The sequence below is a fragment of the Monodelphis domestica genome, chromosome 4 (assembly GCF_027887165.1).
Source record: "Monodelphis domestica isolate mMonDom1 chromosome 4, mMonDom1.pri, whole genome shotgun sequence".
Classification (NCBI taxonomy): Eukaryota; Metazoa; Chordata; class Mammalia; order Didelphimorphia; family Didelphidae; genus Monodelphis; species Monodelphis domestica.
The window spans coordinates 440,670,413-440,686,317 of NC_077230.1; the positions used below are offsets into that span (position 1 = coordinate 440,670,413).

The following is a 15,905-nucleotide window of genomic DNA, read 5'->3' on the forward strand; positions in this document are numbered from 1 at the left end:
TACATTAGAATTAATGACATTATGGTAGCTGGACTTGGAACCACAGGGTGTGACGTTATAATATGGTCATTTGCAGCTCACAAATCCTGAATGAATTAATAAATTGATATACCTTAGTCATTCAGTCTTTCTTTCTTTAAAGGAAGGATTGATGTATTGTACTCAGAAAATGTTGGAGCTATCATCCCTTGTATAATCAATAAACGTATGATTGTTCAGATGCCCTCAACTGCCTCCTTACTTATTTTTAATGGGGCATATCCAGCAGAGGACCCCCATTAGTGCTCACTCTGTCTGGGGTTGCCGACTGTAATAACCCTACATCAATAGAAGATTTAGCCCATAGATCATCTGGAATGTCTTTTGGTATTTCAAAGACAGACTTTGTTTCCTCTTCTGCCTCCACTGAATCTCAGAAAAGCAATGGAAAGGCTTTCAAATATTCCTCTGGGAGTTGTAGCAAAACCTGCCCAGATGCAGTACTGTGGCTAATTGCCCTTAGCTTTCAAAGAAAATTTCTTCCCATTAGATTTGCTAGACAATCTCGCATAAGAAGAAATGCATGATCTTCAGACAAGAGAATCAAAGAGATCACTTTTTGTTGTAACTCTTCTACACTCTTTGACTTTCATATTCCAATAACCACATCAAAGCCATTCAAAGTAGGAGTCTTTGAGATCCTAACTGATTCCTTGGTATATATCTTTCAAATGCTTGCAGTATTGTTTTTCTTTAAAGGAAAGGATCTGGATTTGAGGGTACTAAATTACTCTGACTTTTCTTTTGGGGGTCTCTTTCAGAGGAAGATTGGTATATTCTTTTCATATTTTGCCTCCTATGGACCTTCTATTCATGGTCAGATAATTTTCATGACTTCTCAAAATATAGTATACGGATATTGTTTTTTCTTTATAATTTTCAGGAAGTCCAGAGATTCTCAAATTATCTCTTCTTGATATTTTGTGCAAATGTTGCTCTCTATATCTGAAAATCCATTTTTTCAGTCTATTTATTTTGTTCTAAAATTTCATGCTATCTCACGGGTTCAGGAATCATATTCAATTTATTTTAGTATAGTTCCTTTTAGAAAAACCTAGACTTTTATTTGAGTCATTGCTTGCACTATTTAAAAATAGCCTTCTTTTTGGTGATCTCTATTCCTGACATATATACTTACATATACACATATAGGCATATATGTCTGTGTGTATGTATATGTGTGTATTTATTTATTTTGTTTATAGGGTTGGGGAAAATGGAGTGTCCTTTACTCCACCAACTTATCTACTACAATGCAGTGCTCTCATCAGCTTCTTGGAGTTCTTTGAGTTCCTTATGATACAGCCAGAGAGGAAGAGGCTGTGGCTTTGGAAGAAATCACTCAGTTGTCAATTTTTAATAAAGTGAGTACATAAATTACCTAGGAAAAATCATATTTGGTTAAGATATTGTTAGAAATATTGGAAAGCAATTTGGTAGAAAAGCTATTTTTAAAAGGATATTCCACAGTACATTGCTAATGGACACATTGCTTTAATATAAAATCATAAGAAAAACAAAGATGTAAATTTTACCCCTCTCATAGCTATGGGTAGAAAATATATTATAAGCAGAAGAGGGGTTAGAGGAAATTGCAAAGATGAAATGTTGTTGCTGTTGTCCTTGTTCTCCTTGATTTGACATTTAGTCATGTCAGACTCTACTTGATCCAATTTAGGATTATCTTAGCCAAGTTACTAGAGTGTTTTCCCACTTCCATCTCCAACTCATATTACTGATGATGATACTGAGGCAACTTTCTAGGATCACGGACGTAAAAAGTACCTGAGATTGAATTTGCATCCAGGCCTTCCTGATTCCTGGACTGCCATTCTATCCACTCCAGTACCTAGATGCCTGTGAATTTTCATTAGGTGATACAGAAAGGCTAACAGACAACCCTTATAAAACAGGAATAAGAAAGGGAGCTCTCAGATGGTCGAATTTCTCTAACAAAATACTCATTTTAAGATACATAGACAACACCTGTGTGTGAGTGTGGTATGTACATATATACTCTAGGCCTATGTGTATGTATACACCAATATGTATTCCAATGTGTGCAGGCGTACATGTCCATATCCATGGGAGTAATAATGTACATATATACACTCACAAGTGCACACACATTTTTTGGTGGACATCAGCTCAGCTGGAAGGCACAGTAGAAAAAAGATCGGGTTTGGAATCAGCAAGATTCATCATTCTGAGTTCAAATATGGCTTCAGATATATTCTAGCTGTGTGACTGCAGGGAACTCACTTTACTCTTGTTTCAGTTGCTCTTCTGAAAAAGAAGCTAGAAAAAGAAATACCAAATTACTCGGGTGTCTTTCCAAAGAAAACCCCAAAAAGGAAGTCATGAAGAGTCAGACACAGCTGAAATGACTAAACAACAAGAAAAAGAACTAATAATATAAATACTTGTGTGTTTAAATGTACGTTTTATGTATATGCATATCCCTGTAGACATATATGTATGTGTGTGTATCATTATAACTATTCCCTCATTAATAAGTAGTCAAAAGATGAGAATAAATAGTTTTCAAAATCAGAAATGGAACATACTCACAGCAACATGAAAGAAGGCTCCAAATCACTCTGAATGAGAGAAATTTAAATTTAAGTAATCCTGGAATTTATCTCACAACCTGAAAAATGGCAAAGGTGACCCTCAATGGCGATTGCTAACACTGGAGAGATTGTGGGGTCTAGGCACAATAATACACTATTAATGGGACAAGGAAGTACTCAAACCATTTTGGAAAACAGTTTAAAGTTGTGAAAATAAACTGACTAAAATGTCCACACCCTTTGAATGGGTGTTTCCACTCCTGGTCTCATTAGCAATAAAACCACTGAGAAGAAGAAAGTTACTGTAAGGACTAATTATTTTTAGCAGCTTCTTGTGTGATAGCAAAGCTATGAAAACAGCGTGGTTTGTTTGAAGACATTGAGGTGCATGAATGGAATGTGATATTTCTGTGCTCTAAGAAATGCCAAATGTCATGAATGCAGAGGAGCCTAGAACGATCTCCATGAAATGGTGCAGAGAGTCAGCAAAGCCAAGAAATCAATAGATACAATCATTCAAGCAACCTCCATAGGATCTTCCACATGCAAAAAAAAATCAAGGAAGGGAGAGAAAAGATGAAAAGAGACACCGAAGAGCTCTGTGGCCCAATGGAGAGAACCACAAACCTGCAATCAGGAATAAAGCAGATCAAATCAGACTCAGACACTTACAAGCTGTGTTACTTCTCTGCTTCCCTCAGTGTCCTTCATCTTTCAAATGAGGGTGATAATAGCATCTCTGACTCAGGCTTGTGTAGACAAAACAAAATGATGATCATGAAGCATTTCACACAATGCCTGGTCCCCAGTAATCAGCATGTAAGGGTGACCTATTGTTAGATAATACATTATTGGTTTTCTCATGGACAAATATCCTCTCTCCTCCTCTTGGTGGAGGTCAGAGTCCACAAGCATTACACATTCACAAGCTGTGAGATGATTTCTGTTTAGGGTCAGTTGTACCAAATGTTTCGTTCCTCCGTTTAATCCTCTTGTCCTCCCCCCAGGCTTCCAGGACAGTCCTTGAAGTCACTGGGCCAGAAAAGAGGGGAGAATGCCTGGGACCCACTTCTTCTGGGCAGAAGGAGAGACCATGCTGAGGTTGGGCCCAGGATGTTCTGGCACCAAAGACAGTCCCACAAACAGGAGCACAAGCTTCACAAGCTTCCCAAATCCCAACCCACATTTACCCAGGACAAAGGTTCACAATGAAGGCCAAGTTGCCAGCCTTCTCTGTCCTGCCATGTCTGTATGTCCCAGAGGGTCCATCCCTTTCTCACAGCCACCACTTTCTGCATCCCACATGCTTCTAGAGATCTTTCTGCATCTACTTCATTCTGGCCACCAAATTCATGGAGAAGCACGCCCAAACTGGAGCCAGGAACAATCATCCACCTGGAATCACCAGCTTGGGAGAGATCATCGACTTAATATGAGAGAGTCCTGGGGCTGAGATGAGCTGATCTTACTGCAGGAAAGATCTGAAACCTGGCTCAGCCCTCTCTAACAAGCCTGCCTCCAGAACTCCATTGCACCATGCTTCTCCCCAACCCCAGTCCATCCTCCAAACAGCTGACTAAGTAATTTCCAGAGGAACAGGATGGGCCATGTCACATCCAGACTCAGTCAACACCAATGGCTCCCTGAAACTTCCAGGATAAAAAATCTACTTTTCTGTTCACAACCTGACTCCAAGGGGCCTTCCCTGCCTCCTTATGTCTTCTTCCCCTTCCTGCTCTCAAGGATCAGCCAAACTAACCACTCCTTCCCTCACAGATATGCTGTCTTTCTGCTCTGTAATGAATTCCACCTTCACCTGCACATCACAGCTTCCCTCCATTCATTCAAGAAGCTGCCACACAATGTTCCAAACCAGTCTTACCTGACTCTCCAAGGATGAGTGCCCTGGGCCTTTTCACACTAACTTGTTTCTCTTCACAGGCAGGAATTCTTTTGTCTGTTCATCCTGTACAGGTTTATTCTGTGTCCCTCTTGTCTCACCCCAGAGAAGGGAAGCTCCTTGGGAGCCTCTCTGCCTCCCCAGCACTTAGCTTAGAGCCTGGCCAACACTGGACACTGAGTGAAGGTTTCATTGTTGATGGTGCTCATCTTCCTTGTCTGGTAACATAGGATGGACCTTGTCACTGAGTGATGATGAACAAGAAAGCACAGAAAGGTCAGCTGTGGTCAAACAGGGCTCCAGAGACCCCAAAGTCAAGGGTCAACTCCTTGTACAGGTACAAATCCTCAATAACCTGCCACAGAAGTGGCCAAGCCTATAGCTTGCTGTCCTGTCCTGTCCTGAAAAGTGCTGCCATTCAGGTGACCCAAAAGAGATGCTGGAATTGAATAGCTTAAATACCTGGAGCTCAATAACCCTGGCCTTCACCAAGTTCCTGCACTACTCTTGACTACTTCATAATCTCATCAGATTTGGAGTCGGGAAGACCTGAATACAAATCCTGCCTCAGACTCTTCCTGGAAGCGTGAATCTCAACAAGGAATTTCACCTCCCTCTAATGCAGTTTTCTGATCTCTAAAATGGGATGATAGTACCTATCTTCCATTTTGTTGTGAGAATAAACAGATAATCTCTGCAAATTATATATCATTCAGGATGGAGCCAAGTTCTTCCCTCATGTGACTACCAAGCACACTGGCATTTACACATGCATCTACAAACCGAGCACCAATGGCAGTCTCTGGACACAGCACAATGACCCTCTGGGGCTGTCAGAGGTGAAAGAAGGAAACATGCAGGACCTACTAGCAGATGAAAACACCCACTCTAGCCTTCACCTTCTATAGAAAAAGGAAACTGTGACCTTGCCACTCACCCTGAAATAGAGGATAAGAGGTAACAAAGACATTGACCTTGCCCTTGATCCTAAGGGTAGGAGGACAAGGCTGTGGGCTAGAATGGAAGATTCAGTTCATAACTCCACATGACCCACATTTCTCCATCCTGGTTTTGGAGTTTCCAACATTAATTCCAAGGCAGGAACCCTTTCTAAGTAGTGTTTGGTCAAAATGTTGGATGCTGTGGGGACTCTGAAGGTTAATAGGAGGAGAAAGTACAGGGACAATTGCAGGGGCAAGGTGTGGATCCCCTCAAGGCAATGATTTAGGAGGACTCTTCTGTCTTCCTCAGTGCCCAGAAGCATCCTCATCATCAGCCTGAGCTTTTTCTCCATCTTCCTCTTCTGTGATGTCCTGTTGGCATTCCTCTACCATCCAGCTAGCCCTATGGGTAAGTGTGGGGAAGAAAAGCGAAACCCTTAAGAGTCAGAAGGAGTAAAGAGATGTGTGAAGACTCAGACCTCATCTGCCTCCTTTGAGAACTTTCCTGATATTGTTTTCTTTACCTTGACCCTCTACAGGAGACTTTCTGGGAGACAGCCCTAGGAGGTAAGGAGACTCAGTTCCTATTTCAATAGTCCTCAGATTCTTCCTTCTGATGAAACCCTGGACTCTTTCTACTGGATAGTGTGCCTGGTAAGGAGATGTTCAAAGAAACTTCCAGAGTAACTTGCATCCTCTTGTTCTTTTTCCCACCTGTCTTCCTACAGGTGCTTCTGCTGCCCTTGTCTTCCCCTGACAGTCTCCCCATTTCCGCACCTTGAAGCACTTAGAGAGGAAATCCTATGTAAGTTATAGGATCAGAAATGGGGCATGGTCATGGGGATGAGAGAGGGGACTGGAGCCTGAGTTGTCTGAACATGGAATAGGTCCTAGTCTTGGGATCTAGATGACTGATGAAACTTCAGAGGCAGAAGTGGCCAACAAGAGACAAAGGGCAAGAATGGTGAATTAGATCCATCCTGTTCTCCGTGTAGAGGAGCTGGTCATCTTTTACCCTAACCTTTTCCCACAGGTCACAGGCACAGGTTTAGACTACCTGTTAACAATTTACCTCTTATTTCTTCTGCTCACCTAGTCCAGGGAGTGTGAACTGGGAATCCTTGAGCTTTTTAAGGATTTCAATAGCTTGACTTCCATATCATTCACTTCCTTGATAATCCTAGGAAGTTTATTTCATGTAATAAAAGGCATGAAACAGAGACGTCCATCTCTTCCTCACAGCCACCACCTTCTGCATCCCACATGCCTCCAGAGATCTTTCTGCATCAACTTCATTCTGGACACCAAATTCATGGAGGAGCACGCCCAAACTGGATCCAGGAACAATCATCCACCTGGAATCATCAGCTTGGGAGAGATCATCGACTTAATACAAGAGAGTCCTGGGGCTGAGATGAGCTGATCTTACTGCAGAGAAGATAGCAAACATGGCTCAGCCCTCTCTAACAAGCCTGCATCCAGAACTCCATTGCACCATGCTTCTCCCCAACCACAGTCCATCTTCCAAACAGCTGACTAAGTAATTTCCAGAGGAACAGGATGGGCCATGTCACATCCAGACTCAGTCAACACCAATGCCTCCCTGAAACTTCCAGGATAAAAAATCTACTTTTCTGTTCACAACTTCTCTCCAAGGGACCTTCCCTGCCTCCTTGTGTCTTCTTCCCCTTCCTGCTCTCAAGGATCAGCCAAACTAACCACTCCTTCCCTCACAGATATGCTGTCTTTCTGCTCTGTAATGAATTCCACCTTCACCTGCACATCACAGCTTCCCTCCACTCATTCAAGAAGCTGCCACACAATGTTCCAAACCAGTCTTACCTGACTCTCCAAGGATGAGTGCCCTGGGCCTTTTCACACTAACTTGTTTCTCTTCACAGGCAGGAATTCTTTTGTCTGTTCATCCTGTACAGATTTATTCTGTGCCCCTCTTGTCTCACCCCAGAGAAGGAAGCTCATGGGGAGCCTCTCTGCCTCCCCAGCACTTAGCTTAGTGCCTGGCCAACACTGGACACTGAGTGAAGGTTTCATTGTTGATGGTGCTCATCTTCCTTTTCTTGTAACACAGGATGGACCTTGTCACTGAGTGATGATGAACAAGAAAGCACAGAAAGGTCAGCTATGGTCAAATAGTGCTCCTGAGACCCCAAAGTCATTGGCCATCTCTTTGGACAGGTCTAAGTCCTCCATAACCTGCCACAGAAGCTGCCCAGGTGATGGCTAGCAATTCCTGTCCTGAAAAATGCTGCCATTGAGGTGGTCCAAAGAAGATGCTGGAATTGAATAGCTTAAATACCTGGAGCTCAATAACCCTGGCCTTCACCATGTTCCTGCACTACTCAGTGGCTGCTACATAATCTCATCAGATTTGGAGTCAGGAAGACCTGAATACAAATTCTGCCTCAGATTCTTCCTGGAAGTAGGAATCTCAACAAGGAATTTCACCTCCCTCTAATGCAGTTTTCTCATCTCTAAAATGGGATGATAATACTGTAACAGTTAAAATTTAGGAATATGGGGAGACTGAGGCAGGTAGAAATTAATTTCTCTCTGCAAGGAATATTATATTTTTAGAGGTTTATTAAAGATTAAGGATTAAAGAATATACAAGTAAGAAACATGTGCCTAGGCCAGTGGCCTAGACAAAATAAACTCACATTATGGAAGAGATGCCTCTGCTCCAAATCGAAAGTCCAAAAAAGAGAAGGAGAGCGCCAAAAACCTTTGCCACCAGCTTAAATCCTTCCTCGATCTTGGCCCACCTCAGAATTCCCGTGAGATTACAAAGCATCTTGGGGAAGTGGAACAAAGGCTTGTGAGGATTGTAGTCCTGTATTCGAGTCTATTTTTTACAATACCTATCTTCCATTTTGTTGTGGGAATTGATATTACATCTGTAAATTAGTTTGCAAAAGTGAACATGCTACATAACTGCAAGTCATTATTGTTGTAATTGTAGTGGTTGATATTGTTGTTGACCCCAAGAGAGATGAGGAGACTGACCCAGAAATTATACCACACACGAAACACATGCTCATTATCCAGTTGAGTCTGGGGCCTGAAGCTTAGTCTTCTAGGGACATGGCATCAACCCTTTATGCCCAAGCTTGGTCCTTTCCAAATAAGGCTTTTTATGGTGAGCGGTTTGGGTACTTTCCAGGCACGTTCAAGCATTTAGGGGCATCCTTGGTCCACTTAGGCAGCCCTCAGTACTTGATATCCACCAAAATTCCTGATCATTGCCAAGGTAAACTTACCCTAAAACACTGTGACACCCTCAAAGTTAAGCCTTGAAGGACCATCGTCTTTATTTCATCAGTATCAGAGCGGAAATTGTGGGGCCTGGGTTTAGGGGGTGGAAGGCATCTGGGTTGGCCACCACATCCTGGGCCAGTCTCTTGTCCTGCTACCTTTTCCCTTCTGCACAATTGAGTTGGAACAGTTCAGGACACAGCTGAAGAGCCACCATGGGCCCAACAATCGCATTCCTCTTCTCCATTGGTGAGTTTCCAGGGTCAAGCTTGGGGAGGGAGGAACAGTGGGATAAAGTCACTGACTCTCAAGGACAGAAAGGGACCCAAAGAGGAGCCAGAAATTTTGGGGAAAGATCAAAACCACACTGTCTGGTTAAAGCACTCTTTCTCCAAATTCTGAGCAAAAATGATTAAATGATCAAGGTTCAAGGTTTGTTGATGGGATTAGCCTGGATTGGAAAGGAGTCATCCATAGCATGATCATCTCTTACAGGACTGTGTCTGGACGGGGTGATGAGGGCACAGATGGGTAAGTGGTCCCCACCAACATTTTTTGTTTCTCCCTCTCTTTGTCCAAGCTCAGCCCATAGAGCCTGCCCAACAGTGATCAGGGTGGAAAATATAGATCATTGGTATGTGTGGATGGAAATACTCCCGGAGGGGGTTTGGGGATTCAGAACTCAAAGAGACACAGGGGCCAGAGGAATTCCTGGAAATCCTGACTTATTTTCCTTCTCAGGCACTCTTATCAGGCCTACCCTCTCTGCTGTCCCAAGTCCTCTGGTCTACTATGGAGGAAATGTGACCCTCAAGTGCCAGGGCCAAGTGGGCAGTGACAGATTCCAACTATGGAAGGATGGAGAGCTCATAGAGGACAGAAATGTATCCCACAGTCTGGAATGGTTCTTGCTCAAGAATGTGGATGAAATGAATTTTAAGAGAAGCTACAGCTGCCGCTACAGGCTGGGGACCTCGTGGTCAGAGTCCAGTAAACCCCTCTTCCTGTATATGTATGGTGAGGCAATGCTTGTATCAAACTCTCCCTGGAGGGAAGAATGCCAGTCCTGAGAGATCAGCCTAAGATCCTTCTCTAGAGAATAGGGTACTTGGGTGACAAACCTCAGGTTTTATTACCTCCATCCCCAAACACCCCCACATCCCCATGGTCTGGGTAAGCCTGAATCCACTACTCACTTTTTAAGAGTATGAATAAGGTCCTGATATCTTTTCTGTTGGTAAACCTATGAGGAGAGCACATGCACCATGATTTCCCTTTTACAGATGTGAAAACTGAGGTCTAGAAAGGAGGAAAAGTGACTTGAGTAGATCATCTGGTTATTTAGAGTCAAGACAAGGATGGTAACCCAAATCTCCCACCTCCAAATCCAGAGATCTTCCCCCTTTGGGTTAGTGTCCCCTGGTGACCAGCCATGAGAGCTAAGCTGCTCCTCTCAGTTCATATCCTCAGATGATCAGCCTCTTAGAGAAGGCATACTCTCCTGAGATTCCTTTTGGCTCAGCAGATTTTAACCAGATTTCTTTTTCTGCCTTTGAAAACCCAAATGGCCATCACCATGCCCAATGGGATCTCCCATTGTTCCCTTCTATGCTCACTGTCTTTCCTTCAGCCTGGACAAATGGCTCAAGAACCCATCAACCCCAGTGTTCTGCCTTTGCTCACACAGTTCTCCATTCCTCGGATGCCCTTCCCATCTTCTTCCATCACTTCCCCATACATCCTTAGAGCCAAGAACATTGGCACCTGTAGCTGCACTTACTACAGCATGAGAATGCCCCATAGAAGGTCACGTCCCAGACAGGCGCTAGAGAGCTGACTATGCTTGATGACTAGAGACGGCAACATTCCAAGTGCCTAAGTCCACCCTCCTCCTCACAGTGGCCCCAGAGATTTAGGGAAAGCATAAAATTCTGGGAATTCAGAAGGGATACTTTGGGAGGAGAGTGGAGGAGACACTTGAATCTCCTCATGTTCCACATGGGCTCCCGTTTGAGTCCCAGGAGGGGGTTGTGGTTTTCGCAGGTCAGGGCAGGCCCCAGGAAAAAAGAGAACAACCGAGTGTAGACTACTGTTCCCCTCTCACTAAGGAGTTAAGGAAGAAGGCCTAGCAATGAGAGCTCCTCTTGATTTTCCTTCCATTGTCCTCTTAGGACTACTCCCTAAACCCACTCTGTGGGCCCAGCCTGCCCCAGTCGTGGCACCAAGGACCAGCATCACTCTCTGGTGCTCAAGGCCCAAGCTGTCTTCTGTTCTAAAATGGAGGTTCACTCTGTGGAAGGATGGAATGCATCATCCCCTACAGAAGCATCTCTCAGCAGAGTCCCAGACTGGCTTCCTCCTCTCTTCTGTGAGCCCCGAGGATACTGGGAGCTATAAATGTACTTACATGGAACCAAATTCCTCTAATGGAATATCAAAGATGAGTGATGCCCTAGAGTTGGTGGTGACAGGTAAGGCTTATGTGTGATCCCCAGAACAACTGTGAGTGTGACCCTTCTGGCCTCAACCCTGATAGAGGACCCATAGACATTAGTGGATAGTCTCTAAACTGCAAGCTCTGCCTCCAGGTCCTGTCAGGGCTCAGGGGTCTTGGAAGACAAGATGCTGTTCTGACCTAGAATTCTAGGAGGAAAGGCAATGAATGGGTGACCTTGGTTGGGGGTTAATATCAATGTCACAATGCCTCAGAGATCAAAGATCCCTTGGAAGATTTTGAAGCCAAAACCCCCATATTACCAATGAGTAAAATGGCACCATGGAGAGGGAAAGACTTGTCCAGACTCATCCAAGAGAATGACAGAGTATATAAGTGAGCTCAAGCCATCTTCCTCAACCATGACTTGAACCCTGGTTTTAGGCTCCACACTGAGCCAGTCTGTGACAACCCAGATATAAAGTGAGGGGAAATTATCCTCCCTGCCATGAGCCATCAGATATATAGGACCCTATATTGGGTGAGGTTCCCTGAATGAGAAAGTCTCCTTAGAGTCCTGGGTTTTTAGAATAGGAAGGGGCTGAGAGGTAATCCCCTCTTTTATAGATTGGATAACTGAGGCTCAGGCAGGGCCCATGTGTGGGCCATATTCACACCAGGACTCAGGAGCAGAGCAAAGATGTGACTCAAGTATCCTGACTCCCAATAGAGGGTTCTTCCTCTAACAGGATCTCTCCCTAAACCTTTCCTTTCAGTGTTCTCAGTCTTTGGGATGGATATTGGGGTACAAAGGACTCTCTAACTCTGGTAGCTCCTCCAGTTTCACTCTGGGGTGATATTAACTCTCTTAGGAACAGACCCTTCAGCCCTTAGAGAGACAGAGGTCAGCTGATTTTACCCTCCTCTCTGTGAGGGCTCAGTATGATGGTAACTAGAGCTGCCTCTACCATGAGAGGAGAGCTCCATCAGAGAGATCTGAGCCCAGTGAGGTCCTGGAGTTCCAAGTAACAGCTGTTATGTGGCAAGGTCTGTAGATATAAAGAAGAGGGTTGGGTGTCCAAATTGAAATGTAGTCCAGGAAGAGCATATTACTTAGGATTCTTGATTCTTATGAGGTAGAAATTATGGAGTCCATCCCTATGTGTGTGAAGGATGCGGGAAGAAAGATTGGTGAGGTCGGGTACCACTCCAAGATCCAGGAAGAAGGACTAGAACACGAATAACCTTGTGGTTTCCCAGTATACATTTCAGCTTTAGCATCTCTCACTCTCTGGGGAAGTAAGTAGGCTTTGGGCAAGGAATGATCCAAGAGCCAATGAAAATAGAAGGCAATGAGCAAAGAATCCTTGAGCCCATGGACCTCTTGTCCCCTCTCCCCTTTGTGAAAGGGACTTTGAAGGTCTCTGACCTATTCTTGCATTCTAGACGTATTCCCCAAGGCTTCCCTCTCAGTCTGGCCTGGACCAGAGGTGGCCTCAGGAACCAACGTGACCCTCCTGTGTAAGGGGCCCTCTTGGAGTACTAAGTTTCTTCTGCACAAGGAGGGAGATGAGGAAATCCTGCACAGCACAGATATCATTCAGGATGGAGCCCAGTTCTTCTTCCCTCATGTGACTACCAAGCACTCTGGCATTTATACATGCAGCTACCAGCCCAGCACCAATGGCAGTCTCTGGACACAGCACAGTGACCCTGTGGAGCTAACTGTGAGAGGTGAGAGAAAGAAACATGCAGGACCTACTAGGAGGTGAAAACAACCACTTTGTGCTTCACGTCCTATAGAAGAAGGAATCTGTGACCTTGCCTCTCACCCAGAAATAGAGGATAAGAGGTAACAAAGACATGGACATTACCCTTGATCCTAAGGGCAGGAGGCCAAGGGTGTGGGCTAGAATGGAAGATTGAGTTCATAACAACACATGACCCACATTTCTCCATCCTGGTTTTGGAGTTTCTAACCTTAATTCCAAGGCAGGAACCCTTTTTAAGTAGTGTTTGGCCAATATGTTGAATGTTGGATGGGAACTCTGAAGGGAGATAGGAGAAGAAAGGACAGGGACAACTGCAGGGGCAAGGTGAGGATCCCCTCAAGGCAATGATTTAGGAGGACTCTTCTGTCTTCCTCAGGGCCCAGAAGCATCCTCATGATCATGACCCTCAGCTTTGTCTCCATCTTCCCCCTCTGTATTGCCCTGTTGGCATTCCTCTACCGTTCATCTATTCCTATGGGTAAGTGTGGGGAAGAAGAGTGAAACTCTTAAGTGTCTGAAGGAATAAAGAGATGTGTGAAGACTCAGGGCTCATCTGCCTCCTTTGGGAACTTTCCTGATAGTTTTCTTTGCCCTGTCCCTCTACAGGAGCCTTTCTGGGAAACCGACCTAGGAGGTAAGGAGACTCAGTTCCTATTTTAATAGTCCTCAGATTCTTTCTTCTAATGAAACCCTGGACTCTTTCTACTGGATAGTGTGCCTGGTAAGGAGATGTTCAAAGAAACTTCCAGAGTAACCTGCATCCTCTTGTTCATTTCCTCCCTGTTCTCCTACAGGTGCCTCTGCTGCCCTTGTCTTCCCCAGACAGTCTCCCCATCTCAGCCCTTTGAGGCCCCCAGAGAGGAAACCCCATGTAAGTTATAGGATCAGAAATGGGGCATGGTCATGGGGATGAGGGAGGGGACTGGATCCTGAGTTGTCTGAGCAGAAAATAGGTCCTAGTCTTGGGATCAAGATGACTGATGAAACTTCTTTCTCCTTCAGATGCAGAAGTAGACAACAAGAGACCAAGGGAAAGATTGGTGAGTTAAACACATCCTGTCCTCCATGTAGAGGAGCTGGTCATCTTTGACCTTAACCTTTTCCCATAAGTCCCAGGCAAGGCTTAGACTACCTGATAATCACTTATCTGTCGTTTCTTCTACTCACCTAGTCCAGGGAGTGTGAACTGGGAATCCTCGAGTTTTTTAAGGATTTCAGGAACTTTACTTCCATATCATTCACTTCCTAGAAAATCCTAGAAAGTTCATTTCATGTAATAAAAGGCAGGAAACAGAGACAACTGTAGGTCTCACCAGGTGGCCTGCCAAGCATTCACAACAAAAAAGAAGATAAAGAATGTCTGTCCCACTGTCCCTCGATGTTCCCTCATGCAATAGAGGGGTTTTTTTATGTGGGGAAAGAAGAGAGGGGGAAATGGAGTCTTCTCTACCTCAAGTCCAGAACAAAGAAAGGAGCAGTGATGTTGGTTTGGATCAAGAAGCAGAAAGAGGGGGAATATGTTGTTCCCCCATCCAGTTCTCTTTAGTTAGGACTTCTCACTAAGCCTGCCTGTTTACTCCCCACTGTTTGACTCTTTCTAAATAGCAAGCTTCTTTAATCTGGGGGAGACATCACTTCTCTCTCTCCCCTTCAGTTGTAATTGCCCTTCCCTCAGTCTTGAGTAACTTAAATTTATTCTAAAAACAGGGATGAAGGAAAAGGTTGAATGGCTGGTAAATTGGGGTCAGAGGAGAAGAGGGAAAAGGGATCTCTAGCTTGCCAAACTCTTCTCCCCAAAGTTAGGTAAGCCAGGTTGGGTGGCCTGAGCTCCTGAGAGGTTCTGTGTGCTGAAACCTGGCTTTTGACCCCGTACAGCAGGGGTCCCCAAATTCAGGGTAAAGGGAGATTGGGATTAGTTTTCTTGTGGACTCCTTTTCTCTGAAATTTTCTGTCCACTCCCTGGTTTGGGAGGATGGTGATAAGGTTCAGGGAAAGAAAGATTTCTGAGATTGGGATCCAATGAGATATTGACCACCTCCTCAGGAGGTCTCAAGTCAAGAGAGAGAGGAGAACAACTGACTCTTCAGGGTTGTTTCTTCCCCAAGATTCCAAAACCTTCTCTACCCACCCCTCCCCCTGCTGCTGATGGAATCTTTGCATGTTCTCCAGGCTTTTCCATTTCTAAAAGTCTCTGGATTTGTCTCTCTCTCGCTCACCCTTGTATTTCTCCTTCAGGTCACCATGACTAAAGATGCCCAAGAAGTGACGTATACTCAGCTGAACATAAAAACCCTAAAAAAGGAGCAAACAGATTCCAAGAAGAAACCTATAGAGTCCATAGTCTATGCCACTGTGCCATTGGAGTGAGGATTTCACTACCTTTCATGAAGAAATTCTCTCCTTTCTTCTTCTCCTCTCCCTCACTCCTATTAACTTGCATACCTTCCCACGTTCCCATCACTGAGAAGCCATGAGGACTATTAGGGATATTTACTGGGGTTGTGCAATGTAAAGATAATTTTAGTATTGTGACTTAAAATCTAAATTGAATTGATCACCAGGGAAAATCCCAAATAATAAAATACCCAAGTCAGCTGGAAATTTATGGTGATTTAATTGATATAGTGGAAAGAGATTAAGAATAAGTAAGAAGGAAAGGGAGTAGGATTTTTCCCACCCAGCTAATGCCAGAAAGAAGACCAGAGGCTCTAGAAAGTAAGGAGGAAGGAACCAGTCAGAACTCCAAAAGCACTTAGACAAGATGTCTGGGTCTGAATCAGCTCAAGGGCAAACTCACCACCAAACATAGACAAATAGATGCCACCACGCCTTGATGTTGGAACACTTAGCTCACTTCCAGCCAGAGTCACCTCTCTGGGGAAAGAAGGAGAGAAAGTATGGGACATGCCTTATATAGATGGTTTTACTTCACTTTCCTGCATCTCATCTGAACCAATGATAGCTTAGCTTGAC

At 44.3% G+C, this 15,905-nt stretch overlaps 1 protein-coding gene across 1 annotated transcript; it reads left to right on the forward strand.

The window, feature by feature from the left end:
* Positions 1-8,555: 8,555 nt before the first annotated feature.
* LOC103093701 (platelet glycoprotein VI-like) lies at positions 8,556-15,571 on the forward strand. Its single transcript, XM_056826277.1, has 7 exons — positions 8,556-8,721; positions 9,468-9,705; positions 12,581-12,894; positions 13,309-13,410; positions 13,727-13,803; positions 13,935-13,972; positions 15,168-15,571. Exons 1-6 carry the CDS (start codon positions 8,556-8,558, stop codon positions 13,944-13,946), a joined length of 909 nt encoding a protein of 302 aa, XP_056682255.1. The 3' UTR covers positions 13,947-13,972; positions 15,168-15,571.
* Positions 15,572-15,905: the final 334 nt, after the last annotated feature.